The sequence below is a fragment of the Haemaphysalis longicornis genome, unplaced genomic scaffold (assembly GCF_048455015.1).
Source record: "Haemaphysalis longicornis isolate Haplotype H1 unplaced genomic scaffold, Haemaphysalis longicornis Haplotype H1 scaffold_9, whole genome shotgun sequence".
Classification (NCBI taxonomy): Eukaryota; Metazoa; Arthropoda; class Arachnida; order Ixodida; family Ixodidae; genus Haemaphysalis; species Haemaphysalis longicornis.
Window position 1 is genome coordinate 156,704,015 of NW_027526460.1, and position 26,714 is coordinate 156,730,728.

The 26,714-nt window shown below is 50.7% G+C and overlaps 1 protein-coding gene across 1 annotated transcript in view; it reads left to right on the forward strand.

Moving 5' to 3' along the window:
* The first annotated feature begins 5,958 nt into the window (after positions 1–5,958).
* Positions 5,959–26,714, forward strand: part of Ago1 (protein argonaute-1) — a 34,199-nt gene continuing 13,443 nt past the window's right edge. Inside the window, exons 1-8 of the mRNA XM_077685284.1 lie at positions 5,959–6,101; positions 13,320–13,957; positions 16,624–17,090; positions 20,294–20,377; positions 20,775–20,838; positions 21,833–21,904; positions 24,439–24,486; positions 24,587–25,911. Of these exons, the coding sequence (XP_077541410.1) occupies positions 6,083–6,101; positions 13,320–13,957; positions 16,624–17,090; positions 20,294–20,377; positions 20,775–20,838; positions 21,833–21,904; positions 24,439–24,486; positions 24,587–25,911 (2,717 nt within the window). The 5' untranslated portion in view covers positions 5,959–6,082. The remainder of the gene's footprint in view (positions 6,102–13,319; positions 13,958–16,623; positions 17,091–20,293; positions 20,378–20,774; positions 20,839–21,832; positions 21,905–24,438; positions 24,487–24,586; positions 25,912–26,714) is intronic.

The following is a 26,714-nucleotide window of genomic DNA, read 5'->3' on the forward strand; positions in this document are numbered from 1 at the left end:
AATTCACGTTTGTTTGGGTATAGCGAAAGTGCGGACGTTAATAAGTGCCCGCTTCGCCGAGAAACTTTTGCGCTTCCAGTTGTTGCCCAGTACGTTAGTTGCATATAAGTAAACACGCCCCAAAAAAGAAACTCATCACGAGAAGGCTATCACAAGAAATTCCTTTAGGCAGGGATGGGATGAGGAGGGGTAAGCAGAACATCTAATAGGCGTATCGGAATAAATTACGGAATATTCATATTCGGGTATTTTTGTTCTCTCCACGCCAACGGGTTCGGCAGGAGACCTCCGTTAGGAAGGAATAGTAGCGCTTTTATTACCGTCAACATTTTTGCAACAAAAGCCACGGGAGGAAAAATTTAGTTCCCTGAGTACACCCCTCACTGGTCCTGAGTGACCGCAATCACAACGGATGGGATAAATAAAGTTTGTCCTCCGCCTCCTCCTCCCCGAACGCGAAATTTTTTTTCCCGTGTACATATTGTTCCAACTTTGATTGCGGCACGTCTTAGCTCTATTTTTCTTGCTTTTCAGTGGCTTATACAACAATTTCATTGTTTCTTTTGCAAGAAGAGGCGGTGATTTTATGCTATCCAAATGCTCGCGAAACATTTGGGAACATTACGCCTATAAGTGTCCGCGCCCCATATGTGGTTATATGTATTTAATTCGGCGGTATAAGCACGTGGAATATTAGATGAAGCAGAGTAGAACCGCTGGGTGATAAAGCTATAATGCTATAACTGTGCTTGGGGCCCTCTTTGTTACCAAACTTAGAGCGCAATTATGTGTATTGACCGCCTATAACCAGCCTACTAACAAGCTGATCGTACACCATGGCAGCAGGTAATCCGCTCGCTTAATGTGGGCCTCTCAAGATTCAGTAACCATGCGCGGTATCTGCGAAAAAAAAACAGAGAAGAAGAATCCGCAGGAGAATGCAAAGCCTTGAACACATGCTTCCCAGTTGTGCTAGCCTGCGGCTCGGCAGCGAGGCAAGAGCATTTTATCAGTGCCCCGCTTTATTTGGAGCCTTCCCCCGACTGTATAACACTTTGCATGATTTTGTTGCACTATGTAGTACATATACGCGCAAATAACGTTATAACAAACGTTTTTTGCTAAGTTGCGTTCACTGGCGCTGAAGGCGGTCGGCGCGGCGGGACCGACCCAGAGTTGCGCGTGTATGTCGCGGCTGGCGCTGCGCTCGCGCGGCAAACTTCGATGTCCGGAGCCTATACCGATATGTGTTTTATGAGATAAAGGTATCTGTACCCTTCTTCATGATCGATGCGTGTACAGCCGGTAAAAGGCTTGTCTATAACACAGCGTTCGTACTCTCAGCCCTATCCTGCCCCGCCGGAGCGGGATTTGAATAAAACTACTGCGGAATTCCTTCGCTTTTGCCTCCGACATGTTTGGAACGAGTATGTTTCGGAAGTTTTCGGATGTAGCTGGTTGAAGTTGAAATCGCTGTTATAGACAAGCGTTTTACCGGCTGTACATCTAGAACCGTTCCTTTTTAGCGATTTTCGAGTAACCGTTTTGACACAATGGAAGCCGGTTTCACGTACGCGCCGTGCGCCCAGAGATATCAGAGCTTTTCGGTCCACCAACCGGTCTATGGGTTCTTTTTACAGGGCGCCATCGGTCCAACTAAGAAATATTTCGCTTAAAAAAAACTGCCCGGTTGTGAGTGTCACTTAATTGTGTTGCTGAGTCTCTTAGAGTGCTTTAGCATAGCGGGTAGCGAACGCTAGTTCGTACGCATTCATAATTGATAGAGAGAGAGAGAGAGAGAGAGAGAGAGAGAGAGAGAGAGAGAGAGAGAGAGAGAGAGAGAGAGAAGAAACATTTAATAGAGCAAACGGTGGTGGTTGAGCCGTAATTAAAAAAAAGTACAGCGCCGGACGCGAAAGGGACAAACACAGCGCTGCAAAATTGTTTGTCGATATAAGACAAACAAGGAAGACAAGAAAGGCGACAAGAAATGATGCACCCCTCCATCTAATGACGACGATGGTTTGAACCAAGGTTTGAACACGAAGCTTTCTCGTGGCCAATCCCACACTGCGAGTATGTGCGGCAGGTACGCGCCAATTTTCTAGAATATCCACAGCAACTCTCCGGTGTGCCCTCCGTAGGCCTAATGTTTGGGTTTGGGGTTAGGGTTGCCACCTGACCGGTTTTGGACCGGCCGGACCGGTTTTTTAGACAGCGGGCCGGTTGCCGGTCTGTACCTAAAACCGGCCGACATTGGTCGGTTTTTTGGCCATCGTGCCGCGGGTATTTCTTTTTTGTTCATTCGCAAGCGTGAATACAGCAACTACGACGACAAATATGTGTCGACAAGCTGTGCAAAGACACGCGAGCCGAGAAAATACGCCGCAAAGCGCGATTCCTGGGATGGAAGGGGACCAATTAAAGGGAGCAAATGCCGCCGGCGAGGTGACCAAGTGCGGACACTTTTCCGTGCAGCAATATCCAAAATCTCAATTACATTTAGTACAAACATCATGTGGATTTCTCTGCAGGAAAACTCTACAATAAATTGCATTGCATGTAAAACAAAAATACGTGGCGTTAGTTTTTTAACACAAATTCATCCCCCCCGGAGGGCCGGTTTTTTCTCCAGGGAAAGGTGGAAACCCTATTTGGGGTGTGCGGCGCGAATCGGTACCTGCTGCTTGGCGTTCAGTGAGCAATGTTTTGCGTGGGCGCCGGTTTGAGGTGTTAAACCCCAAAAGTGACGTCAGGCCTAACATCCTAAACCTCGAAATGTGAAGTCAGGCCTAGCGTCTTGTGGCTAACAGCCTCACGACACGCAGAGCAACGCCATTCTTTTCGTAATGGATTGCTTGGTTGTGGTCTGAGTTTTCCGAACCGCTTCAACCATATCGCAATGGAGCAGTCGGGTATAGGCGCCGGCTGCATACCGCGAGAGACCCAGACTGGATACCGGCCACGGGAGGCGTTTTTCTCTTCCACTTCACCCACACTCATTCATCATCATCGTCACAGAAAGTTGGCTTTCCCGCAGGGCTTATTGGCGTACGACGCCATCAGTGATGACACTAAAGTTTCGCTTTTAAATCAGCGCTGTGTTTGTCTGCTTTTTTTCGTGCGATGTTTTCTTTTTGAAGTAATATTGTACAGAGTGGATCCCTAGAGAAGGCAAGCGTAGCAGGGGGCGGCAGAAAGTTAGATGGGCAGATGACATCAAGAAGTTTGCAGGGATAAGTTGGTCGTAGTTAGCGCAGGACTGGGGTAGTTGGAGATAAATGGGAGAGGCCTTTGCCCTGCGGTGGGCGTAGATAGGCTGGTGGTGATGATTGTACACACATATAGCGTACGTAGATAAATCGGCGTATAACAGAAGTCTTTCGCACCTATCAGGTCTCGTGTTTCCTTCTTGAAGGGCTCCTGGTGTGGCGTTTTAGCCGCTCGAAGGGTCGCCCGCGGGTAGATTTAACCTTGGCCCCGTGGGGGCGGGGGTGTGCATGTGCAGCCATGGCTTTATGCGCTCAGCGATAACATGTGCGAAAAGACAGTTTTAAAGCTTGTATAAGGCGCAGGGAATAGTGGTAACAGCGCTGCCCAATAAAAAACATATCAATCACCCAAGTAACCCGGGCATTCAACACGCGAGGAAGCTATTTCAAAAGCTTCGAAGAAAAAGCTCATCGACAACATGTACGCGTTGGGTTGGAGGGGGGGGGGGGGGGGATTTCGACGTGGACGACGGCCCGATGCGACCTGACTGCTGTCCTCCGTGGTCCAGCCGTTGCGAAGATGCATGCGTACGACACAAGAAGGAAACGGAGAGCCGCATATTTGTTTAATTCATCCGCTGGAATAAAATTAAAAGTCCTGACGTTTCGTTCAACCAATTAGATATACGCTCAGTAGCAAATGATAGAGTTAATTGTTTCGCTTCAAAAAAAAAAAGAAAAAAAAAGAAAACAATCCAGACGACGAATGTATAAGCAAGAAACATACAACACACGTGCACTCCCTGGACCACTGGACAGCCCCCCGCTACGCTGGTCAGAGTGGAAGGGCACTGTTTTTCTTTCTTTTTGAAGAAGCGGGATATCTGCCAACGCTCCTGGTTGCACTCTCAAGGGACGTCGAAATTAGAATTTCATTGTAAGGGTGGGGTTTCCGGCTTTGATTTTTCCATGAAACTCCATGGTTTAGGTCATGGGGTTCCAGCTAAAGTGCTTTCAAAAAATCTATGTAGGGACTTTAGTATTTACCCCCCTCCCCGCTTCTTTATCTGCGACTGTGCACCATCGAAACTTCAAACTTGCATCCTGGATAGCTCAAATTCAAGCGCGCCTGTAATGTGCTGTGATGTGCGACATCTGCTAAGTAAATTTTTGGAAGTGGATATTTTGCCGGCATTTTTTTCTCACGGGAATTATGCCGGCACAACGGTGGCGCTACCATCGCAGCTGGCGGAGTGCCGGCAAAATTACAAAAGCGGAAAATGCCGGCAGCCGGCATTTTCCGCCCGTTGTAAAGTTATGCCGGCAACCGGCATTTTCTGGTCCTGTTAATTATGCCGGCAGCTGGAATTTTTTACGGGTGATTGCACGTACCGGCTTCCGACAGTTTCTACGCCTGTTAAATATGCCGACCGTCGCAAAGGTTTGGATGCTGGTATTACATTTCAGGATAACGCCGGATACGAATAACGAATCAAAGTAGTTTTAACGTTTTAATGTTTTTTTTTCAAATAATTTCAGGATATTCAGAGCCAAACCCGGAAAGATTCAGTGACTCAGTGCTGATAATGTCCGGTCACAGGAGCTCACCGCGCGCAGGCCTGCCATACGAGCCGTAAAATGCTATGTGGGCAGGCCCTCAAGATCCTTTTCCCTCAAATTTATAGTGTGCAATGCGGTGGAAGCTGTGCAAGTTGTCCGCAGCAAAAGTAAACAAATTGTATCACTGCGACTCGCTTCCTGGCTCATATGCGCGCGCCGGGGAACAGCCCACGTACAAACCGCTGAGGGACAAAGGCTCGAAACGCAGCCTAAGATCTTTTTTTGGGAAACAATTTTTAAAAACAATAGTAAATGTACGAAAATAAATCAAGCACAGATAAATTATGCAGCCTACATGGCTGAAATGAAACGCAAAAACCGGAAATTTGACGTCAAAGAAAGAGCCAGCCAATCGGACGACACTGCCGGCATAATTCCCGTGAGACAAAAAATGCCGGCTGCCGGCAAAATATCCACTTCCTAAATTTTTACCTATTTCCATCGTACGAAAACATCACGAAAGAGATAACTGCTAACTATTGATGAATTGAGCGATCGGAATGCTTTCGAATTTCATGACCGAAATGCTTTCAAATTTGGGTTTAAAGAACTGTTTACGCACAAGGCTATCATATCTTCCTTTGAAGCACCCTAACGTAGAAAAAAAAAAAAAAGTCCTCGGTTACATCTTATATTTTCCAGCAGCGCCGAACGCGCTGGTCATGGTCCGGAGAGCGTATCGCGAGAATGGCACACTTTCAAATCAATATGCAGTGCAGTCAAGGCCACGTTCGGATGCTTCAGAAAGCCCGGGGCGATTGACGGAATGGCCTGTCAGTTTCACACAACAAAACAAAATCCACGCAGTTTCACACCATTGTATGAAACTCACCCACGCTACCATCACGCAAATGATTCACAAACGATGACGCCACTACGACGTACATCAAACCGGGTGCGTCTGCGTCGTCTGCGTCATGATTGCCTCCGTGTCCTAGCGGCGGGGAGCATTTAGCGGAAGCGTTTCAATCTGTCTCAAAAATATTCGCTGTACCGCAGACAGTACTTTTCGTTCAGTTCTTTGCTTATGGAGGCTTGTTTTGATTGCTTTAACTTAGCGCGCGAAAAATCTTTCTTGCCGAGACGGTTTCAACGCGCAAAAACCACGCGTCGCATGGCGCCGCGAGCGGTGTTTCCGTGACGTCGTACGGACGGCGTCGAGGTTATTGGTTTATTTTCTTCCTCCTCCCCCGATCAAGGCCGCGGTTTGAAACACACACAACTTGGGTGAACACAACACAGAAGCAAGGATGTACCCTGTTGGCCAGCGTAAGTGGATTCTTCACCATGTCCTGCATTCCCTGAGCCCAGGCTCTGTTCTCGCGAGTGTTCGGGCCGCCTAGGTGCGCACGGAGACGCGGAGACTGGTCACTCGGACGCGGTTAGGCCTAGTAGTCGAGCGATTCCGCGTAGGGACAGCGTCGAGGCTTACGTTACCGTCGGAAACCCCGTCTACTCGTGCGTTGTTCGCGCTACGGGATAAGGTTGGCTAATGCCCGCTCACAGCGAGGGGGTGGCTTCGGCGTGGGCCCGCCAGGCCTCGGGCGGGCGTGCCCAGACCCACTGAGCTGCGGGTCCGCAGTGAACGCCAGTGGGCAGCCGAAACGGGGGAGGCCGAGGGGCACGCGATCTCGTGGTCGAAGCAAAACAAAAATGGAAGCCAGCGCGCGCTGAGAAGGCCAGTCATTCATTCGCGGACGTGGGGGGGTTCCCCGCGGGCGTGGGTGGTGTTTGCGGTTCACCGTGCCCGCACTGAACCCTTCGAACAGGCAGTGCCCCAAATTGAGTTCATGCGATCACCTAGGTTTGGTAAAAATCCCGCATGGGCGGACTCAGACTAGCTAGCCTCCGCTGAGGCGAGCGCGTTTGTCACGTGCGAGTGTTGCGCGGATTGTATTATGCCCACTGCACGTGATGACACGCAATTCGTGTACCTGCTAGCGCGTCGTTTTGCAACCCGCGACCCAGTTGTACGTGCTACGCCAGAGTTTACTAAAGCCCTGCACCACTGTCAAAGCATCTGGGGGTGTGGATACGAATCAAAGAAAATGCGCCCTGATTGCGGGACCTTGGCCGTCATCTGCTGGCCGCCGCAACCTCAGACTTTTCTTTTTTTACCGATTTGCTCGATTTTGCGCGATTTTTAGCAGTGCGATTCGACGCCAATTCGCAACGCCATAAAACACTGTAAACAAAAGCGTGTAGCCATCGGGCCTGCCTAACTTGAGCGATCCGCATGTTACTGGAGTCATTGTGTACGCCGAGCGAGCCACGTGACTGGGGACATGCTTGGATGGTATCCAGCTGCCCGTCGGGCTCACGCGTCGTGTTTGGCGTGGTCGGGGAAATTCCTTGGCGTCGTGCGTTCTCTTGCGTCACCATGATTTTGCCCATTCTGCGCCGGAGAGCCGCGTTGTGTTTGCCGTGCGGTGCTCGCTCGTGGTGTTGAAAGGCCAGACCAAGTGTTTTGGTGCGTTCGCACGAGCAAAGCGCGCATCTTACGTTCATAAATTGGGCAGAAAAGAAGGGCTGGTGGCCATTGTAGTAGGCGCTTCAGGGAGCTGGAGTTTCTTTGCCTTGGTGTATCAAGTCATTATCATGCACGCGCGCCACTGGTCCATAGGTATCCCCGAGTCTCCGCCGTTTTCAGATGTGTGCAGTACGAAATCGGTCCGGTTATAACTGAAATGAGATCACTTTTGAGACAATACCTCAAGTGGGAAAGGAGGCTGTGAGCATTTTCTACATGCAGCGGCCTGGCGAGATATTGTTTCTGGAAACCTGGTGGCACCCATACCCAATTGTTATTTGACAGGATTACTTTCGTGATGTATTCCCAGTCCTGGTTATCCCGGCAGGGAGTCCGTTTCTTCCGCATGCCCTGGCTTGTATTTTGGCCTGGTTCTGTCTCTTTTGGTCCATTCCTTCCAATCTGGACCATAGTGGGCTTTGTTCTTGGAGCGGAGATGTTTTCTCCCGGCAGCACAGTCTTCCTTCCATTGTTCTTCAAAGCCGACACATGTGGTCGCAAGGCATGGCTGTGGTTGGTGGGGCACAGAGGGAGCACTGGTTCAGAGTTGGTGTGTTGTGCTCGTGCTGCCTTTTCAGTTCAAAGGCATATGCAGTTACCTTCTGCAGATGCTTCAGAATCCACTCTGGTGGGAAACTACATCTGACAAGTGGTAGTTGCATTTCCAACGCAACACAGTTTTCAGGAAAGACTGGTTGGAGTAGTGGTCTGGCATTTTGAAGGATGACATTTCCAATTTTTGTGTGGGGCAATGGAGACAATGTCTAAAACGTATGTCTGACGTACGCAGGGGGTAGGGGTGCAAAATGCTGCAAGCAGCATGCAAAAAATTTGTACAGCATAACAGCTTGCTGTGCGTAGTATTCTACATCATGTCGTTGATGAGGCATCCCTCTGTGGCCTCATTGTGTGCTCTCAAGGTTGAGCAAGTGTAGACCTGGAACCTATAGGTGCCATGCTGTCTTTTAACAATGTGTTTAGACCAGTCTTGGGCAGTAACTAGTTACTAGTAACGCGTTACCGGTAACTAGTTACTTTTTTTCAGCAACTTGTAACTGTAACTAGTTACTTTTAAGTTAGAGGAACTTGTAACTGTAACACTGTTACTTTTTCGTGGAGTAACTGTAACGAGAAATATCGTTACAGTTACTTTATTTTATAAAAAAATTATCCAACAGCAACACTCATTAACGGCCGATGTACAGTTTGCGCGTTTCACTTTTTAGGCCTTTCTTCCGCAGAACCTTCGTCTAGTTCATCTATGCCAGCTCACTCCCTTCGCATGGGCGAAAAACATCTGGTCTAGAAATGTTTAGGCGTGCACGTGTGCGTGGTGTCTCACGCGGTCTACTAAGGGCTCGAAGTTTCTAAGTCTAAGCTGCAGTATTTTCCTCACCAGCGCGACATTGCTCTCACCCAGGCCATAAATAACGCTGCGACACGCGTCTAAGCGCACGTGGATGCATGTTGACGCGCCAGAGGCCGACGCGCGGCTGCACCATTTTCGCCACATCTGGGGCGCAGTAAAAGTGTTTGACACAAAGGCGAACAGGAAAACAAACACCCACAAACGCCGCACAACGCACTGAAACCTTTGCACTTTCGCGGAAGCCTGGAAAACTCCGGTCAGGGCGTCGCTTTCTCATTAGCGACGTGCAGCCCCGTTTGCGGGGGCATAAAACGCCGCGGGGAGTCTCTCGGCGGCCTCGCGCTCGTCCAGCCCTGTGCGCACTGTAGAGTGTTCGATTCACAAGTCGCCGTTGCTTGCGACCATTGTGCTCTTTAGAGAGGCCTGGCCGTATTTGGGACCACACGTTTGGGACCCCTGGTCTAGAGGCTTCATCGAGCTGTCAACAGTACTCGAACGAGGTCGAGGAAGTAATAAATTTCACGCCCCTCCACACATACGACGACCCCAACGATGGTGGCCCCCGAGTGCCCTCACACCAGCCAGCATCTTGGCCGGCAGACGTCTGACCACACTGCCACTGCACGAAGAAATGTTCTTGGAAAGCCTCGCGACTTCGTTTCGAGGGCTGTGGCCGAAACGAAAACAGTAGCTACATCTGCTCCTGTAGGTTGGGTGCAAGGAATACTTGGGCGAGCTTCGTTCGGCCTACGCCTCAAAGCAAACGAACGGAGGGGTTCCTGGCATCGGTGACGTGATTGCTGTGGAAGGCTGGGATTGTAAGAGCAGGGTTTCCCGGTCGAGACGGCGAAATCCGCCTTTGTGAGGACAGGGGGGAGGAGAACGAGGGGGAAACAGTAAAGCGTTTATTTCAGTTTCTATTCCCTTTGGAAATATCTTGTCTTATTCAGGGGATGGGGGTGGCTGGGAGTTGGGGCGGGAGAACAACTCCGAGGGCCCACACACAAACGTCGCTTCGGCAATGGCTCACATTGGTCTCCGTCTCCGACCACAAGCACGAAATAAAAAGTTAACGAAGCGCATTTTTTGAGTATCTTTCAAAAACACCTCGACAACCGATGTACTCCCACGTAAGTTTCCCCATTCCTCCAAGGGCCTTCCGTCGATCCGCCCCCTTCGCCCCCTTTTTCCCATACTCTCTCACTACGCGGGGCGGACAAGCGACGGCATTGCAGGCGAAAATAAATTAAGTGGACATTGAAAGATTGTTTCGGCTGTGTTGTCATCCAGCTCGGTATAGTAGAAGTTCGGCCTCTATGATTCGAATTTTGAAAAACAACTAATTATGTGCTACAATGATGTTTGCAAATAAATTTTTTGCACCGAGAGTGCAGCAACAAAAAAATAAAGTTCTTTGTGATAGATAGCAAAACTTCTGTAATAAAAAAAAAAATGGGGTGTACACAACGATTGTTGGTTTGGGCATGAGAGTGCATCATTTTAGGTTCCCCTCGTGTAGGGTTTACTATGTGTAATTTTTACTACCTTCATGCCTTCGTACGTTTCTATTAATTAAGCCAAATCTTTTCAGTAACGGAAAAGTAACGACGTTACTTTTTTGCAGTAACTGTAACTGTAACTAGTTACTTTCGGAAAATTCGTAACTGTAACTGTAACAGAGTTACTTTTTTTGGTTAGGTAACTGTAACTGTAACACTGTTACTTTTTTCCGGTAACGTGCCCATGACTGGTTTAGACCAAAAATGGCTACCAAGGTATAGAGCACTGCACGCACCCGCTTTATGAAGCCCAAGCGCTACCATGGCCCGTAACACCTAGCCCGGGTCTGGCCTGGGGGCCCAAAAGTGAGCCAGGCCTGGGCCCGTCCGGGCCCAGTCATTCATTTTTTAGGGAGGGCCCGTGTGTGTGTGACCAGGCCCGGGCTTTGGTGCCTAAGAAAATTTATTACATGCGGTTGCGTCTCTTCGCAGCGGGCAATCAGACGGCCTATCTTGTCTGCAGCACATCATGGTTTGAAATGCACAAAATTTGGGTTAAGTAGGTTCCTTCGTCTACAGTTCACGTGACACCAGTGGAATGGTATTCTTACATCATACACCATCGCCTTTGATGAGCAGGTTATTGGTAACATCGCGCGGTTGTCTCCGTGGCAAGTTGGTATGCTGACATTTCTGGTGCCGCGTTTCAATGCACGAGTATGTACGGACATTGAAATGTTCTGCCGGCAGTGGTTGCTCAGCGGTGCTGGTTCTGTAGCACGCGAGTACGATTCCCGGCCACGGCAGCAGCGTTTCAATGGGTGTGACATGCAAGACACACAGGTACATAGACGTAGGTGCAGAGGTCCAGGTTGTCCGAATTATTCCTTCCCCGCAACGGCATTCCCCCGTCATGGTATCTTCGGTATGCTGTACCCCTAAATATGAAATGTTGATGCAGTGCATGGAATTTTATTAAAGTTACAGTACAATGGCTACCACCCTAGTGAAACAAGTTTTATAAACAATGTCTAGAACTAACAGCAAGAAACATGTCGAAATATACTCGGAACATTCCTTTTAATGCTCTTTTCTACCCGTCATTCGGGAAAACTGAACAGCCAGGCCCATGAACCCAAGCCCGAGGCCGGTGCAGGCTTGGGCTTGGCTTTCGGGTTAGTCCGGGCCCATGCAGGTCCCTACCAGGGTGTACAAATGCATCAACAGCAGCTTCAACCTGAAAACCTTTGGTGGCTTGGTGGCAGTTGCTCAGTGGCCAAGGCCTGCTGGGCACGAGCACACAGGTCCAGTCTCTGTTGTGGCAGCCACTTTTTTTTATGGTGAAGGTGAAAAATCTAGATCTCGATTCATGTTAGCAATTCCTTGTTGCAATAAGGTACTCCGCAGTCCTTTGCCAGGGCTCCGACCAAAGGCCAGGAGTAGCTTTGGGATGTCAAACCCCAGCTTGGGTTGCTTCACTGGCTCCATGTTGTACTTAATTTGAGCTTCTCTAGGTTATCGAGAAAGTTTGACACATTAATAAATCAACGATAGAGCTTAAAAAAAAGAAAATGTGGAGTGCAATCGAACCTTGAAAGCTGAGCACCTATCCCTTGTGTCGCCACGTCCAGGGTTGAATCGTTGGCATTCATAAATCAGTTTGTTGGCACCTGCTCACGTTGGTTGCTTCTCTGGGGCTTACGAGCTTTGGGGACACATGGAAGCTAGGCTTTTCACGTGGCTGGTTTTCTACTGGTGATGCTGGTAGGTTGCGATTTCATGGTTCAGCCTCGAAACCAGCTTGTTTGAAAGTGCTTCACCATGGAAGGAAAAAAAATCATCTGTGATTGTAGCTGCTTGTGCAGGGAGACAGTCAATGCTTTTTCCACCGTACCCACATTGCCATTCCACATTTTTCTTAGTTTCTGCTCTTTTTTTTATTCGAGATACCTTACAGGCCCGTCGTAGAGCATAGAGTAAGGGAGGGGGGGGGGCACATCAATCACAAACCAAGGTAAGAACGAAACAGCGCGAACAGAAATAGAAAAAAAGTACCACAATGCAGAAAATGACACACAAGGAGACAAAATGCAGTAGGCAACAATGAAGAAAATACTCAAGTTGATAAACATCGAATGTTTCTTGTTGTGTAGCCTCAGTAAATCCAATATTAAATTGCCACGTTATGGTGATGCACCACATGGGGATTTCCCAGAACTTAAGAGGTTATGTTTTCAGCAAATTTCTAGTGGAGGAAAAGGGGCTTATGATGAAGTGCGAGTTCAATAGGTTTCGCATCTGAACCGGCCCAGTTACCGCTTCTGCCTCGGTGAAAGGCAGCGGTCGTTACTGCAGTAATATATTTGTGCATCATGTCTAACCCTCTTTTAAAAAGAAAACAAATACAAAGCTTATGAATGCCAACTAAGTTTTTGGGGTTATTGTAATATACCCATGTCTTCATCACCAATGTTCAGCTATAATACTCACAAGGGTTGTTTTGCAGTTAGTGAGGTTTTTCTTAGAACAACAAAACAGGGAAAACATTTGTTTGTAAAGAAGTCACACTGGGGCTGTGGTAGCTAATTTAAGTGCGCTTTCGTTTTCACGTGGTCAACAAGGAACCCTGTTTAAGTGTCAGGTGGTGCATCGACCATTTCCTGCCTCCCTTTCCAAGTGTGGAGCTAATGGCCAGGACGTATTAATGCATATTTGCATTATCTCGGTCATATTGGCACAGCTGTGTTGTCAATTTTAATACGACTCGTTAGCGTTCCTATTTTTTTGGTGCGTAGTTGCCATTCCCCAGCGCATTGTAGCTGTGCTGCTGTTGCACCCGTCCCACAAGTGCACCCATCTTGATAAGCAGGCATCTGGCTCAACGCTGTGTGCGACAAGTCGCATTTAGGAAAGGGGAAAAACATGCAGGAGGGCGGGTTGCGAAGAACAGGGTGTAGTTATGCACGGGAGTCGACCGAGCGTAATGGGGGTCCTCGTGGAAGCACAATTTGTGGAGGCACGGGGATGCGTGGCTTTACCCTCACTGTGGGGTTCCTCAAGGCAGCGTCCTTTCCCCTCTGCTGTTGCAGCCCCTGGGCCCCCTGGCGCTGGAGGAGGAGGGCCGGGAGGGGCGCCGCGGGCCCCTGGCCCCCCTGTGGCCCCCGGCGGGCCCCCCGTGGTTCCGGGCACGGTGGCCCCCCTGGGCCCGACCCCGCTGGGCGGAGGGCCTGCCCCCGTGGTGCCCCTGGTCGGTGGCCCGCCCCCGCCAGCGGCGGTAGCCGGTGGCAGCGGCGTCGTGGCTGCGGGCGGCGGGGTGGTGGTGCCCCCTCCTGGAGGGCCCCCCCTGGGGGGTGGAGCGGGGGAGCTGTCGGTGGTGCTGCCCCAGTTCTCGTGCCCCCGGCGGCCCAACGTGGGCACCGAGGGCCGGCCCATCCTGCTGCGGGCCAACCACTTCCAGATCTCGATGCCGCGGGGCTTCCTGCACCACTACGACGTGACCATCACGCCCGACAAGTGCCCCCGCAAGGTCAACCGGGAGATCATCGAGACCATGGTGCAGTCATACTCCAAGATCTTTGGCAGCCAGAAGCCCGTGTTCGACGGCCGCAAGAACATGTACACGCGCGATGACCTGCCCATCGGCAAGGAGAAGGCCGAGCTGGAGGTGACCCTGCCGGGCGAGGGCAAGGACCGCGTGTTCCGGGTCGCCATCAAGTGGGTGGCCCAGGTGAGTGCCGTCGCTCGGGGGAAGGACTGTGGCAATGGCACAGGGGTAGGGGCATCCAACGGTGGCTGTAGGAGCCCTGGTAACCAACACTTCAGCCGGTGGGCTCAGTCTGTCTACCCACCAGGCAGGCAGCTCCGGGTCCTTGCTTTCTCTCTATGCCACAAGGCAACCTCAAACTCCAATATGTGGGCTAACGTATGGGATAGCAGAGGAACATGGCTAGCTTCGTTGGAGAAAGTGCTACGCGCCATACACTAGCCCCGGCGGACACCGAAGACTCATGCACTGGTTCGGGTACTCGCATGTGGCAGACAGACTCCGGCAATCCAAAGTGAGGCCTCATTGCCTGGCAAATACAGGGCATATACCCGACAACGCCACTATCGCTTGTGGGGAGACAGTGGGTCTGTTCGCTCGTTCGAGCCGCGGGATTCAGACCTCGATATCTGTCATCACAGCCGCAGGAGCGGGGGAGGCATCCCTTGCGACCGGTCAGGACAGAATCCCTTAGCAGACTCCCGTGGAGCCATCTGGGTTCACCATCATTGGGGCATTCGGAGTAGGCACTACCGAGCCAACAGATTCCGACCAAACCGCCCAGTCGAATCCCGGCGGAACACGCGTGCGTCCTACAGGTCAGCTCCCGGGGGAGAGGAGGTTTTCCCCTGGTCGGGGAGTGTGGCGCGCGGGAAGGTGACAAGCTGGTCCTCCTTCCCTCGCGCACACGTTCACGACGAGCCGGTTCGGCATGTCACATGGGGTCATGAAGAGGTCACGACTCGTGTGGCGCGCCGGCTGCCTAAAATGGCGGCTCCCAGCTCGCCAAAACATGCGCAGGCGAGGTGTAGGGAAACAAGGCTCCCCACAACTAAAAGAAAACCTGATCAGCCCCTGGAAAGGGGTTGCACTGAAGGCTTTTTTTGCACCACCTGTGACAATAACTTCCTCCAAACCATTCCTTGCGATTGAATCGGTTGCAAATGAAAGCCCAGTTGCTTCATGGTTGGTATCTCTTTTCCAAATTTTTTTGAAACCATCATCGGTGAATAGTACAAAGCCAAAAACAGCGAACCGAAGATGTCTTAGTCAAACCCCGCTACAGCAAACCAAACCTGTTCAACCAAATTTCCTCTTCTACGAAATATTTCCAATTCCCCGCATGCTCGCCGTAGAAGTCAATGCAACAAAGACTTCGCCACAACGAACCATTTGTCTGACTTCATGTCGCATGAACGAAATTTTTGCTCAGTGGGGCTGGGTTTGAAGATGTATTTTCTGATAAAATAAGTATAAAGCCAGCTATCTCTAATTTTATGCACTTAGTTTCACCGGAACTGTGTGCCGTGCACCTACAGTGCCTCCCATAAACAAACTCATTGGTGGACGCTATTGTTTGCTGGTCATAGTGATGTGGCTGGTCGTCTTTACGCAAGGTGCAGGCCTGGTTCGCAAAGCCGTATCCAGTTGAAATTGTGCAAATTTCTCCTGCTGGCACTCTGCTGCCATGTATGCATTGTGAGCAGCTGTCATTGCAGTTTTCCTTCTGCAATTAATCAATGCTGTCATTGCACCAAAAATGTTTTCATGTTTAGTTATAAACCCGCGTCATCCTATCTTAATCACGAGCGTGCGGTCATGATAAAAGCAAGCGCGCACGCGGCTTGCGTGCCAAGGTCAGATGCCGCCGTGCCCAGTCAGAGTGCAAGGTAACGGTGCCGCTCTTGCCACAAGCGAGAAGGTTGGCTTCTGACGGCCTAGCAGCTATCTGCTATCTGCAAGTAATCAGCTCGGCGGTTGATACGCTTTGTTGTACAGCAATATGTTTGGCGACTGCATTCCCCCTCCCCAGTTATGCACGCTCCGTACATGCAGGTAACAAGCAGATAGCCATTGGTATGTTTGTTATCTAAATAAACACAGTGGAATTGCCCGTTACTCCTTTTTCTAAACATTTATTGATGCAGTCAACGACGTGGATAATACACTGGGATAATTTTCTTGCCCTTCTGAGGTGTGTTGGGGCAGATTTCGCCTCAACGAACTTTTCCTTCAGTGAAATTTTTCGTGGGTTCTGTCAATTTCGTTGTAGCGGCATCTGACTGTACGTAACCAACAGCAAGCCACATGGTTGATCTTGACATCCTGCTCACACCCCACTGGAGCCTGAACTGCTCCCAAGGTGTGGTCCCGTGAGCCAGAGTTGATGAACAAGACGTGGCTGCCAATGGGCTCGGTGGCCCGAGAATTCGTGGCATGATGGCAGTGAGGCGCATCCCCACGCAGAGAGATAAGGAAATCCTCGCCGTCCTGGCATTCGATTGCTCCACTCCTTCTGAATACATAAATGCACGCCTCATCCGGTGTTTTATCCAACCCCACATCCTGAATTTGTGGCGCTAATGGTTCGGGCACAGTATTAACTCGCGTTGTGGCCGACGTATCAGTGCTAACTGGACCCAACATGGTCACCCCACTGATAATTGCATCATCTGCCAGGGACCACACCCGGCGTACTTGTGCGTGTGATTACAAGAAACGCTTCCTTTCCAGGGGTGTAAAAGGGGTTTCTTTATTTCCCCAAGGGGTGGAGCGGTGCCTGGTTTTGACAGTGCCACGAGACGTACTCTGTCTGAAGCGGCGGTACGAGTGGTTTCGTCCCCTTGCAGGTGAGCCTGTATGCGCTGGAGGAGGTGCTGGAGGGCCGGTCGCGGCACATCCCGCTGGACGCGGTGCAGGCGCTGGACGTGGTGATGCGGCACCTGCCCTCGATGACGTACACGCCCGTGGGGCGGAGCTTCTTCTCGTCCCCGGACGGCTACTTCCACCCGCTGGGCGGGGGGAGGGAGGTCTGGTTCGGATTCCACCAGAGCGTGCGGCCCAGCCAGTGGAAGATGATGCTCAACATCGACGTGTCCGCCACGGCCTTCTACAAGGCCCAGCCCGTCATCGAGTTCATGTGCGAGGTGCTGGAGCTCCGCGACGTCAACGAGCAGCGCAAGCCCCTCACCGACTCGCAGCGCGTCAAGTTCACCAAGGAGATCAAGGGCCTCAAGATCGAGATCACCCACTGCGGCAGCATGCGCCGCAAGTACCGCGTCTGCAACGTCACCCGCCGGCCCGCCCAGCTCCAGTCGTGAGTGCATCATCTCTCGTCTTGGTGACGCTTTTGAACGCCTCCCGTGCCACATTGGCAGCCAGCCACCGAAGCAATCGAGCATTGCTATAGACAGTGTGCTGGGAGAAGGACACGTGTCTACATCTTGTCACTGAGGGGGTGATTATTAAGGGGGGACGCGGCTTTCAACTTCAGAAAAATGACCAAAACATCGTTTATTTTGAAAGTTACATATTCGGCTTCTATGTTTCCTGTTCTGTGCGTCTGCAAAGTTTTTACGCTGAAAAGCGTCGCAAAGTCGCATAAAAAAATAGTTTTGCCAGGTGCGGTGACAAACTATCAGCGCAAAAGGGCGAAAAAAAACGGCAATTTTCGGACTGCTGTATCTCCGCAACGGTGCAACCGGGCGCGGCCATTTTGATATCGTTAGATAGGCCGAGAGTTCGGCTTTCCGGTTCTGCTCGTCTCTTTTACCTTCGTTCATTCACAAATGCATGAATGGCAGTAAAGAAACGATGCACAAACGAAGTAGAAACAGATGCTGAAGCGCTATTCGTCCTCCAGTTGGGGCGCGCTAAGACGACCCTTCTGATTGGGTGTCGCGGCACAATGCAAGATGGCGGCCGCCTGAACTGCTTAGCATGGGCGGTTTGAGTTCATTTTCGCTGCTTCGCTCAACCAAGTTTCTGTTCAGTCTGTGCTATTCAACACGGACGTTATCGCGATGGGAAGGCCTGAGATCGCGAGCCAGGGGCGGTATTCTCGAGTTTTGTCCCTTTTGCGTCCCTTTCGAAAGTGTCCCTTTTGGCGAGCCCTGATTGGCCAAAAGCAAACAACCGGAAGTGACGTAGCGCAAGCGCGGCAACCTACTGCCAACGCCCACTGCTTAACCGGAAGTACGTCACGGTGAAAGGGACGCAAAAGGGACGTTTTCAAAAGGGACAGTTACGAGAATACCGCCCCAGATCACAGGAACTTGTGTGGCTCGAAAGGTGGAGGTCATCGAACGCTTCGTGGTGTGCGAGACCCTACCGTCGCCAGACCCCGGAGGGCGATGCTATGAGCACGCTTGCGATAGCGGTTCGTGAAGTGAACTTTTAGTCGGATTCGCGATGTTTATACGCTTAGTTATTGCTGTGTTTTGATTGTGGGCTCGCTATACTCGGTTACAACTCAAGAACGGCACCACTTCATGTAGTGTATCACTCCGCCAAAGCGCCGGACCCGTGACGTCAGTGCGTGCGTGCGTGCTTTGAAAGGGGTTTGCTATGAATGCGTGATATCGTCTGCCTTGTCTCACGCAGTTTGTTTGTCGTCACTGCAGTCGTTTATAAGCATATTAAGTCCAAAAAATCACGGGAACGGCTCACGCCATGTTCAAAATATTCCCAGTAACGCCCTACTTGCGCCACGCGGAGAAACATCCGGCTACGGTGATAAGGCACAGCGGACTCTTCCGGTGCCGTTAAGTTGTCACCGAGTATAGCCTTGGGAAAGAAACGGTCGACGCGTCAAATGCTGCGGTGCGCATGGCATAGCCGACGCACATTGGAGCATCACGTCTGCGCAACCGGTTACTATTGAACGCCAGTAGTTGTAATTAATGTCTGCAACATTAGATTTAATCATAAAAGTGACCTGACAAGCCGTACCAGGGATAATCAAAGTACGATATGTCGCGGTAAGTGCGTGATGCACGCGAGCCGTATCGCCTTTCTTGCGCAACGTTTCCCGTGCACTTCTAATAATCATGCAAACAGGTTTGAGTTTGGAATATAGGAATAAAAATATGTTCTCTGCGTTAAAAATTTATTTTACTGTCGCAGCATTTAACAGTGATTTTTTTAGGGAAATTATTGATACCAATGCATATAATCTATTGCTTAGGGCATACTGACTGCTGGGAGAAGTATTGGATGCCTTGAACATCAAAAGTAGTGAAAAAAAAAAGAAAACCTTCCTTCCAAGTTGGAGTTATGCACAATATTATATCAAGCTTCAAAGTAGCTCATTTGCATCCTTGTGGTATGCAAACTTTTTGCAATGAACACCTGCACGTATGAGTGCTAAGTTGCTGCGCGAGGCAAAGTATTAAAACATAAAAGAAGCCAGAAATTCTCAAATTTAAGAAAAGAAATGCTTCACTTGTTGCCATGGGGACAACACTGCAAAGGGAAGTTGTCCAGTGCGATACAGGCAACCAGCTAACCTACTTTGCATTGAAAGCCGATTGAAAGCCATCTCCCCCTCCGTTTGGTCTGCTAACTGGGCTATGTACTCCTCACAGAGGAGCTGAAAATGATGTTTTGTGCAAAGAGAAAGGCTGTAAAAGGCACTCCAATTTCAAGGCAAGGCCTTCCTGAAGCCCCATGTTCAAAAGGACATGAAAGGCTACGACTTTTGATAAGTGAAATCTATGTTGCAACTTCGGAAACCGTTTTCTCAACAGTTTTTTTTTGCCACCTGTGTCGCTTGTTCCAGGGATTTCTTCGTGACCGCTGAGTTTATTTTGATTCCGTTTCTTGCATTACATTCCTTGATAAACAGTTCAGGTTGTGACACTCTTGGTTTTCCGGATTTGTTTTTTGTGATTTTTTTATTCAAATAGTCGTTCACAGTCAACATGCCTGTTGCACATTAACCTCTAAAAAAATGAAAACTCAAACATTGTGTTGTTAAAAGAAAATTCTAAAACTGTCACGACCTCGTTCATTCATTTGGGAATGCAAAGCGCTCCGAAAAAGTTTTCTATCATGTTTCATAAGTCACTCAAGCTCGGTACAAGCGGAACAGAAAGAAAATTTAATAGATAAAAAAGTTATCAAAATATTACCTTGAAATTTTTATGGTGTTATCACAGAAGCATTTCCAGTTGCTGTGCCAATTTTCATCAAAATCCACAAAGAAATAAAAAAGTTGATTTTGAAAGCCACGTTCCCCCTTAAACCCGTCGCAGAAAGTGCAACTGTGTCGTAGCTGGGGAGGAAGGAAGAAGAGGGCCACGTGCGGCAGCTGCAAAACTCCGCTTCGGAGTCTGGGCTCCCCTGACGGCTCAAAGAGAGAACCTTGCTAAACGTACTTTTGGTGACAACACTTTCTAAATGGGGCTTGCTGTTGAAGTGTTTGTGAGACGTTGAATTGAATGAAATGCTTAGAGTAGCGTTTTTTCACGGCACTTCCCCTATTGTGGCCATTGACATTGCCGTGTTCCCCCTGCGCAGCTTCCCCCTGCAGCTGGAGAACGGGCAGACGGTGGAGTGCACAGTGGCCAAGTACTTCCTGGACAAGTACAAGATGAAGCTCAGGCAAGCGCCCGCTCCCCTCTCCAGCATGTGGGACCTGAACAGAGAACTCTTGTGGGCTGCTGGGCACTGCTGGGCCCCCCGTTTGAGCAGTGCACCCAGGCTGTGTGCGGGGGGTGGGAGCAGTTTGAGGGCCTTAATCTCTGCTTCCCCGCAGATGGAATGTGGAATGTGGGCAGGCCAAACAGGGCCTGCGACGAGTGGGTGGGTGATGGGGACACCGTTGGAAATGCAACAACAAAGCCTGCAGTGCTGCAGGGAATTGGCCAAGTCGGACTAGATCGGATCAGCAATCCCGCCGTACTGTCCATCCTTCTGCCGCTCTGCTGCCTTTTTTTGAGGCCCTGGGCGACTGCCTGTGTAGTGACAACTTTTCTCCTCCCCCCCGTGTTGTGTGCAGGTATCCGCACCTGCCCTGCCTCCAGGTGGGACAGGAGCACAAGCACACCTACCTGCCCCTCGAGGTGAGGCTCTTTTGGACAATCCCGCCCATGCGTTCAGAGCAGCGTGTCATTGGGCTGGCTCACATTGTGTTTCAAAGGGGGGAAAGTCGGTGTGTGAAAGGAGGGATGGGAGACAAAAGTCGGGAAGCTGCACGCATCGTATCCTGTTCACTGCCCAATCTTTTACGTGCAGGCATTCCCTTTGACGTTTGGATCACCAATCCCGCCTGACTATCCATTGTTCTGCCTCTCTGCTGCCTTTGTTTTGAGGCCCTGTGCGGCTGGCTGTGTAGTGACCACGCTGCCCCCTTTCCCGCCCTGTGTTCTGCAGGGAACTAATTTGCACAATTTGTGGGGTCGAAAGTTGTGCTGCCCGAAACATCCACTGGCAATGTCAATTGTAATTAGGTTTCACAATGCTTTGTTTCTTGCATGGCAACTGTTACCTCTAGGGGTGGTGCATTTGTCTAGTACGTAGGTTAGTGTGTCACTTGTTTCTCGCCTTTAACGTATGCATTACTGCAGTGTGCCGTACAATCTCTAGGATTTAGTGGCCTATTTGTTTAATTGGGATGTTGACTAACCGGGGGAAAACTGGAAATCCTCGGGGAATCGGGGAAGTGAAAAAAAAGGAAACATCAGAGAATTTTTGAATTTCTCAATCTTAATCAATGAGCGCGAGTCAGTTAGTGGAAGGCACTTTGTAAAATGTCGCTGAGTCGGAGAATATGAACTGCAGAAGAGCAGGAAAATTTCAGGATTTCGGGAGTGGGTAATTTGTGGACTGCCGTAATTTTTCTATCTGCTCGTTATTGTTGTTTTCCTCTTCAGGTGATCCCATAGCTAGCATCTGTGGCACGCACACTCGTTTTTTTCCTCCCTTTAGTAGGGCTGTTGAGTCTGAACTAAACTGCCCTCCCTCCCACTTTGGCCTGAGTTGAGGGCGGACGAGTGGGCAGCAGCCGTGGCTGGTGCTGTGTGGGGCCGCTAATGTTTCCCCACTCCTCTTCAACAGGTCTGCAACATAGTGGCGGGCCAGAGGTGCATCAAGAAGCTCACTGATATGCAAACGTCGACCATGATCAAAGTGAGTGCCGGCCCCTCCACTCCTGGCTTCCCACCTAGTGCCGACCCTTGAATTCTTTGAGTGCCCGTCAGTGGGTAACGTGTGGGGGCCAGGAACGGAAACCTCTTTGGGCTGTGTTGAGCGAGGGACACCTTTGGTACTTGGTGATACGGACGTATGATGCGGGAGACAGGTGTTAATGATTGGAAAGACAAGATGAAGAAAAGCTGTACTTATTGGTTGAATTGTACATTGATTGTTGAGGGACATCGTGAAGTCTTGCCGGGTGACTGCTCTCGAGTTACGTTTTATGCTGACGGCTGGTGCATTGCACAGAAATTCTCTCCAGCTCAACAGGTACGGTTTGCCGGTTTGCATGCCTTGCATGCGACTTTGTAGCTGCATCTCGCTGTGCAGAAAAGTCAACACTGGGAAGGAAGGGGGGGCTAGCTTCTTGAGATAGTAGAAAAGAGTCAACGGTTTTACACAAGACATAGGGACTGTGGAAGGGAAGTGCAGCTCAAAGAATCCTAGCTCAGAGTGTCGTGCTTTTCTTTTTATTGCGTTGTTACTGTAACGTACTGTCTGAATGCTGCTGGGATGGATAGTTTCTAGGCAAAAATGAGAAGTTTTCTGGTCATTTGCGTTATTTTGTCAAAGGTTTATTTTTATCGCCACCATGTGTGCCTTCAGTGAGAGGCCAGTGCACAACATTAACTCTTTCGCTACCGCGCCTATCAAAATCGATCAATTTGATCGATACTTTTGGGAGCGCCTTTTCATAGCGTTCCAGGGGTTTCTCGAACAAGTAAAGCTGTTCGGAGTAAGATCAGAAAATGGCCTTTCAAAATCAGTTTTGTTTTCATTTTTGCAACGTAAACGTGATTTTTGACACGCTTTTGAATCACCTGGTTGTGGAAAAGGGGCGTGGTCATCGCGCCTCAAGGCTACCAACGAAGAATGCGTGCAACTCGTAATTACTCTGCACCAGCGCTTGTTTTTTGCTATCAGGGCGTGAATGGGGAACTAGCAAACGATTTTCAATCGTCAGGTTCACGCTCTGACAGTAATAATCCCAGAAATCGGCTGAAAATGTCGAGCAGTGCCTGGTTGCAAAGCTACTTTATGATTTTAGGCAGTTTTATTGCCTTTGCGCAAGTTGTCCTAAGTACTCTGGTAGTTCTACTTACCCCAGGACCATTCCCAAACAGTTTACAACAGTTTCGGTTTCGTTTCTGCATCGCGAAATTCATATTTAGCGCAACTACGCAGTTACCCAACTTCAAGGCTAACTGCCATGGCGCCTGAAGCGTCCGCGACTGATCCTCGAACAAAGCACGCCGCTCCTCATTTCCCCCCACCCTAACCCGATTTCTGCGATAAGAACTTCAGATACAAGTCAAAAGGTCACATCCCAGTCGCCAGATATCTGTTCCGCCGAGGACAGCGCTTCAAACCGGCCTTACACTGCCAGCTGTTCGCCTTCCAGTTTCGTTTTCATGCGAGGGTATATCTGGGTGTCTAATGTTGCTGCTTAGTTGAACTGTCTATTCGGACGGAGTCTCTGATAAGTTTTTGTACTGTTTCATTTGAAAAATGTTAGGTGGCGCGGCAATAGAGGAGGCTCGTTGTGATGATCTTTTTTAGCGCGCGACTGCTACTCGGCCAAAGATCGCAGGGGACGATTCTAGCTCGTACCTCATTTTTGCGAGCAAGGCTACAATTGCGAGTAAGAAGATGATAATAAAGCTCAGCTTTATGTTTTGAGAGATAACTGATCGTGAACGACAACAAACATCAGCCACGGCGTTGCGTTTTCAACTTCATGCATGTTTTTTTCTGCATCGCGTGCTTGTCCCAAATATTGTGCTCGATGTAAATGCAAAGTCAGCCATTGACAAGATGTTTTTACGTTATGTGGGGGCAAATTGGTGCGTCTGATAACGTCAAAACGCCAGATTTATTCCAAGGAACCACCCAAAATTGCACAGTTTGAATTAGAGGTTGGGCTTCACCGCATGACACGAACACCGTGTGTGCTAACATTTTTTTTTTATATCTGAAAAACTGTTCCGCGCAAGTCGACATTTTTGTTAGGGTGTGTTTTTGAAATGTTTTCCTGCAAAATGTATATTCTAATTTTTTTCTACTACCGGTGGTTTAATATACACAACTCCTTTTTTATCATTTTTTTCGACAACTTGACAAAACTTTTGATTTTGATATTTTTTTTCACAACTATGATATATGAAAACCTTTAAAAAACTGGTGTTATTGGAAAGGCCGTTAAATAATCTGCATTTTGTGCTCCTGCAATTAGTGCCTAAATAATTTTTTAGCGAAAAAAAAATGTTTTCTTGGACCCCCCAAAATTGGTCAATTTTCTGCGGTAGCGAAAGAGTTGACCAGGTGTGGCAGTGGCCTTTCTCATGCCTCAGCTGGCTTGCCAGAAGGGCCCACTGGCGTTGTGTGGGCACCCCCCCCGGCTGCTGCATTTGTGGCAATGGTCCTTTCTGCCAGTTGTGTGACCTGTGGTGCCCCGTGTTTCTTCGCAGGCAACTGCCAGATCCGCCCCAGACCGGGAGCGTGAAATCAACAACCTCGTAAGTGGCCTTTTGTGTTGCTCGTGCTTGAAGCCAGGGATGCGAGAGAAAGAAGGAAGCCCAACGAGTGCTGTCTCCTCCTCCTCCCCTCTTCGAACAGGTGCGCAAGGCGGACTTCAACACGGACCCGTACGTGCAGGAGTTTGGTCTGTCCATCAGCAACACTATGATGGAGGTTCGGGGCCGCATCCTTCCTCCGCCAAAGCTTCAGTATGGCGGCCGGACCAAGCAGCAGGCGATCCCCAACCAGGGGGTGTGGGACATGCGGGGCAAGCAGTTCCACACGGGCGTCGAGATCCGCATCTGGGCCATCGCCTGCTTCGCGCCCCAGCGCACCTGCCGCGAGGACGCCCTGCGCAACTTCACCCAGCAGCTGCAGAAGATCAGCAACGACGCGGGCATGCCCATCATCGGCCAGCCCTGCTTCTGCAAGTATGCCACGGGCCCCGACCAGGTGGAGCCCATGTTCCGCTACCTCAAGTCCACCTTCGCGGGCCTCCAGCTCGTCGTCGTCGTGCTGCCGGGCAAGACGCCCGTCTACGCCGAGGTCAAGCGCGTGGGCGACACCGTGCTGGGCATGGCCACCCAGTGCGTGCAGGCCAAGAACGTCAACAAGACCTCGCCCCAGACCCTGTCCAACCTGTGCCTCAAGATCAACGTCAAGCTGGGCGGCATCAACTCCATCCTGGTGCCCAGCATCCGGCCCAAGGTGTTCAACGAGCCCGTCATCTTCCTGGGCGCCGACGTCACCCACCCGCCGGCCGGCGACAACAAGAAGCCCAGCATCGCCGCCGTGGTGGGCAGCATGGACGCGCACCCGAGCCGCTACGCGGCCACCGTGCGGGTGCAGCAGCACCGCCAGGAGATCATCCAGGACCTGGCATCCATGGTGCGCGAGCTGCTCGTGCAGTTCTACAAGTCGACGCGCTTCAAGCCCACCCGCATCATCTTCTACCGGGACGGCGTCTCGGAGGGCCAGTTCCAGCAGGTGCTGCACCACGAGCTGCTGGCGGTGCGCGAGGCCTGCCTCAAGCTGGAGACGGACTACAAGCCGGGCATCACCTTTGTGGTGGTGCAGAAGCGGCACCACACGCGCCTCTTCTGCTCCGACAAGAAGGAGCAGATTGGCAAGAGCGGCAACATCCCGGCGGGCACCACCGTCGACCTGGGCATCACCCACCCCACCGAGTTCGACTTCTACCTGTGCTCGCACGCGGGCATCCAGGGCACCAGCCGGCCCTCGCACTACCACGTCCTCTGGGACGACAACCAGTTCTCGGCCGACGAGCTGCAGTGCCTCACCTACCAGCTGTGCCACACCTATGTGCGCTGCACGCGCTCCGTCTCCATCCCCGCACCGGCCTACTACGCACACCTGGTGGCCTTCCGTGCCCGCTACCACCTTGTCGAGAAGGAGCACGACAGGTGCGTGGCTTCTCTCGGCACTCGTGCCGGCCGCTGGGCTGGCGTGCTTGCTTTTCCAGGCGCCCGTAAAAGGATAGATTCTTCCTCGGCTGGATGGCGCAGAAGTGCCAGTGTACCAGCATCTTTGCTTTGTTCTGGGCACTTTTGGTGCCCAGAACTTACCGTATTTACACGATTGTAGGTCGACCCTTTTTTTCAAATATGACAATCCAATGTTGGGGGGTCGACTTAGAATCGAAATGGAACCGTTTACCGCTAGTAACGGCAAGAGAAACGAGAAATCGGGGGTGCTACGAGGTGGGGACAGCTTTGCACCCTCTTCCCCATGGTTATGGTCTAAAGCGTGAACCGCATGGGGCGTTTTGTGCTCGCGAAAATGCGCCGCGCTGACACTGCCGCGAATGCCACCCGCGCGCGCTACGCGACCGGCGGCGGCAACATGGCGGCGTCACCAGCCGCGAAGAGGTGCGCGTAGCTTCAGCGACCGCTTCTAACCGCACTTTAAGATATCACTGAAGGCACAAACAAAGGCGTTTGAGCAGGAAAGGAGAAATGTGGTCGAAAACGACACTAGCATCATCCGCGCCGCCACCGTGGTAAGCCTAAACATCTCCGGCGGCGCCAGCCAGCTGTCCCGACTCCCGAGCGCTTTCAAGCTGCCGGCATGAAGAGGGCGCCTCCCCAATGGGAGGCGCGCTCTTCGTCAGGCTTCTCCCACTGCCGCGCTCGTCACGCGTAATACCGAGGTAAAAAAAACCAGTAGAAGCTGCCGCGCGCGCGCAGAATCGTTGACGCGGGCGTCG